The sequence below is a fragment of the Asparagus officinalis genome, chromosome 7, assembly GCF_001876935.1.
Source record: "Asparagus officinalis chromosome 7, Aspof.V1, whole genome shotgun sequence".
NCBI classification, from domain to species: domain Eukaryota; kingdom Viridiplantae; phylum Streptophyta; class Magnoliopsida; order Asparagales; family Asparagaceae; genus Asparagus; species Asparagus officinalis.
In genome coordinates this window covers 36,371,103-36,375,051 of record NC_033800.1, presented here as the reverse complement: position 1 = coordinate 36,375,051, position 3,949 = coordinate 36,371,103, and the positions used below count along the sequence as shown (strand labels likewise).

The window sequence follows — 3,949 nt, the reverse complement described above, 5'->3', positions numbered from 1 at the left end:
AATTCTAGTGGGCTGAGTCGGCTGACCAAACACTAGTGGGAAGCAGAGGAATAGGAGTTCTGGTCAAAGCGGCACTTCAACAAAGTAACAATAATACAATAACTGATTACGATCTCTATGACTGATCAAAGCAAACCATGAGCAAACAACTCTAAAACAAAACCCAACCGTTCAAATATTGAAAGGCAAAATGGTAATTAATAGAAAAACTTCGTAATTAAGGAGCGGAGAAAGTTGGTGAAAGCTCCACATAACGAAAACTTTCCTTTGACTCTTGAGAAATTTTAATTTGTAAGTCGTAGCTGTGTCCCTAAGATCCTTGCTCTCCAAGGAAACACCATAACGCTTTGAGGTGTTTAAAAAGTCACAGGCTGTGAGCCCAAGTCCCCATTACTCTTGCAGCATCTTCTTCAGCCCTGGTAAGTTCTGAGCGGGATCTTATTAATTTTGCTTCATGGGCATTAGTTATATATTTATTCCGAGCACAAGCTGCGTATAGCTTTGTAAGGGTTAAACAAGAAATGGGCTTGCGGTTGACATCCCATATGAACTGTTCTCTCGCCTTTTCCTTCTCTTGGTGGTTGGCGACGTGTCATCATTGGTTCTTGCTTTTTCTTTTTTCTTTTTGCCCAAATAGTGGATGGCAAAGCGCCCCACCACCACCCCACCCCCATGGAATTTTATTCTTCATCTATTGTTCTGTGTTTGTGATTTATGGCAGGTATTTGAGTTAGAGTATTCTGTAATCATGTATTTGCTGTTGAGAAGCCATCATATCATTCTTTTGCTTTATAAACACTACGGGCAGTTCTGAGGTCATCGTAACTCCTTTATAAATGGATGATGAATCTTTCTCTTTTTTTCCCTATTATTTTCTTGATGCCCTTTTTGTTTCTCCTTATTTGGTCTCCTGCAGTTTTTAGTCTTTTTCCCCCCCCTGATTACATCTCAACTTGTGGTCAGTACCCATGAATCCCTGCTCTCTTTGCCTCATATTCTCTTTTTTATTGACACAGATTGAGAAATTGATGGGTGTGGGAGAAGAGAAGGATAGAACTAGTTCTTCAGCTGGCAGGATGGCAAAAGAGAACGGAAATGGATCAAATGAAGCATCTTCAAGGACTAATTCTGCAGGGAAGGAAGAGGATGAGGCTAAACACTCAGTTCCATTTTACAAGCTTTTATCGTTTGCGGACTCGACTGATGTGCTTCTGATGATCGCCGGCACGATCGGTGCTTTGGCAAATGGGGCTGCTTTGCCTCTCATGACGGTTCTTTTTGGGAATGTGATTCAATCTTTTGGAGGAGCTAGTGATATCCATGAAGTTGTTCATAGAGTCAACAAGGTATGAGATCTTACTTTGTTTAGTAAAAAGATAAATTTATTGGGTAAATTTGTTGCGCCCGGCGGAAGCGGACTCAATCCACGACGAGTTGGTAAGCAATGTACGAAGAGTCACAACGAGCACAATCCACAATGTAAACGACCAAAATCAATCACAAACACAGAGATATACGTTGTTCGGCAAGTTGCCTACGTTCACGGGGAGATGATGGGGAGATTTCACTATATGGAGGAGAAATACAATGGGTTACAACTCTCAAACAATCACAATAACCCTAACTAACAAGATCTTACTCACCCTTAAAGAATCTCCCTCTCAAAGTGCTCAAAAGTCTCTAATAATAACTCTTTTCTCTGATAAAAAACCCTAACAAAACATGTTTCTATTTATATACCTAAATTCCAAAACAGATTAGGAAACAGGCTGAAAACCCATTTAGACCGTTATCGGTCGACTGATCAGACCCTATCAGTCGACCGACCAGAAGTATCCCTGTAACTCAATTTCTGGCGACCGAATCAGTCGACTGATGACTCCCTATCAGTCGACCAATGGTCCTATTCCTGCTATGCACGTTTTCAACAAAATTGCCAATAGACCCCATGTCGCCAAATCGAACTCACTAGCCTCTGTAGTTCTTTTGTTGCGCATAGGCCTCTTGAGTGAAATTTGGTTGACCCTTTTCTGGGGTCACCATCCACAACCATAAATTTTCAGTCGCGGGTCTATTCTCAATAATATAAGTTAGATTCAAGCATGCCTTTCAAGTTGTGGTGCCATGCTAATTCTCTAGCAAAGCAACTGAACCTTGACAGGTATAAGACCAGTGATAATAGCTTATGAGAACAATGAACCATATGGAGAATAGGGAACTAACCCTTTTCCTTTACATTATAACATTAATACACTTTTCATTTTATCTTTTGATATATTGTTAATCATTTAACTTCATGTCCCTTTGGAAACAAAAGCGTTTCAGTAATATGTAGAAATTGTTGTATCATATCAAGAAGGGGAACTCTGGAATCAGAAATTTGCGAACCATTAAAAAACAATTTTTATTTTTATTTCCAATTATATTGTTCACCATTTATACTCGTGTTTTCAGGTATGTCTTCAATTTGTCTACTTAGCTGTGGGAGCGGGGATAGCTTCATTCTTTCGTAAGTAGTTCAGGATGCCTTTTTCATTCTTGAAGAGTGTATCAAAATACTTGTACATGTTAAAGATTCAAAGACATAATTAATGCAGTTTAGGAGATTTGAATATGAAACCCCTTGTTTTTGACAGAGGTGTCTTGTTGGATGGCAACTGGGGAAAGGCAAGCTGCGAGAATACGGAATTTGTACTTGAAAACCATACTACGGCAAGAAATTGCATTCTTCGATACGGAAACAAATACTGGAGAAGTTGTTGGGAGGATGTCCGGCGACACTGTTCTCATTCAAGATGCAATGGGAGAGAAGGTATTAACTTCATCTCCATGAATTTCATTTGACCATTTTGATGCTGCTTCTTAACAACTGGAAGTTCCTCTAATATACATTAATCCACTTGATAACATAGTTGACATTTTTTGGATAATATAAAGGACGTGTTACATGCATCTATTTATATCATTTAAAGATGGAATAATTGTTTAGTGGTGCTGTTAGTAATTATTCACTTTTGTTGAATGTGCATTCATATATAGAGACAAAATGAATTCTTTTTCTGAGGGATGACAGAAGGAAACCTTAACCATTGAATGCATAACATTTCATTTTCTTTTCCAGTTTCTTCTTACTCTGTTTCAAACATAATTTTAGTTAAAAAATCATTTTCTTTTCCACGACACAAACTTTTTCTCTAATAGCCTCTTCCTAAATGTCATATTTAAAACTTTCTCAACTACTAGTGTGTACAGGTAATAAGGAAATTTGGCTCAACTAAGTAGTTACAATAATACAACTTCACCAGATAACTGATTCGAGTTCCCTCCTATTCTTATAGGTTGGCAAGTTCTTGCAGCTGATATCTTCATTCTTTGGGGGATTTATAGTTGCATTCATTCAAGGATGGCTTCTCACCCTTGTTATGCTAACCACAATTCCTCCCCTTGTGTTAGCTGGGGCAGCCATGTCCACAGTAATATCGAAGATGTCATCAAAGGGACAAACAGCTTACGCAGATGCTGCAGTTGTAGTGGAGCAAACAATTGGTTCAATCAGAACAGTAAGTAACATATGACACTAAATAATTTATATATGGTCTTCAATTGGAAATCTAAATTTACAATCCGATGTTTTCTTGTTTAGGTTGCATCTTTTACTGGGGAAAAACTATCTGTGGACAAATACAAGAAATCTCTCAAGAAGGCTTATGACGCTAGTGTTCAGGAGGGTATAGCTTCCGGATTAGGTCTTGGTACCGTAATGCTTATCATGTTTTGTGGGTACGGTTTGGGAATATGGTATGGCTCGAAGTTGATATTGGATAAAGGATATACAGGTGCTGATATCATCAACGTGATATTTGCAGTCCTGACTGGCTCCTTGTAAGTGGCTTCTTCATCACTGTTATCACTTTTTATGGTTGATATCCTTCCCATATAAAACATGAGG

The 3,949-nt window shown here is 38.5% G+C and overlaps 1 protein-coding gene across 3 annotated transcripts in view; it reads left to right on the top strand.

Moving 5' to 3' along the window:
- The window catches only part of LOC109850845 (ABC transporter B family member 11-like), a 12,365-nt gene continuing 8,727 nt past the window's right edge, over window positions 312-3,949 (top strand). Inside the window, exons 1-6 of one of the 3 annotated variants that reach the window (XM_020420914.1) lie at window positions 312-419; window positions 1,017-1,346; window positions 2,455-2,509; window positions 2,637-2,812; window positions 3,339-3,560; window positions 3,644-3,882. In XM_020420914.1, coding sequence (XP_020276503.1) covers window positions 1,029-1,346; window positions 2,455-2,509; window positions 2,637-2,812; window positions 3,339-3,560; window positions 3,644-3,882 — 1,010 coding nt within the window. In that variant the 5' untranslated portion in view covers window positions 312-419; window positions 1,017-1,028. Of the gene's footprint in view, window positions 420-712; window positions 816-836; window positions 1,347-2,454; window positions 2,510-2,636; window positions 2,813-3,338; window positions 3,561-3,643; window positions 3,883-3,949 lie in introns of those variants that run through there. The other 2 variants (XM_020420915.1, XM_020420913.1) reach the window with 2 other exon arrangements.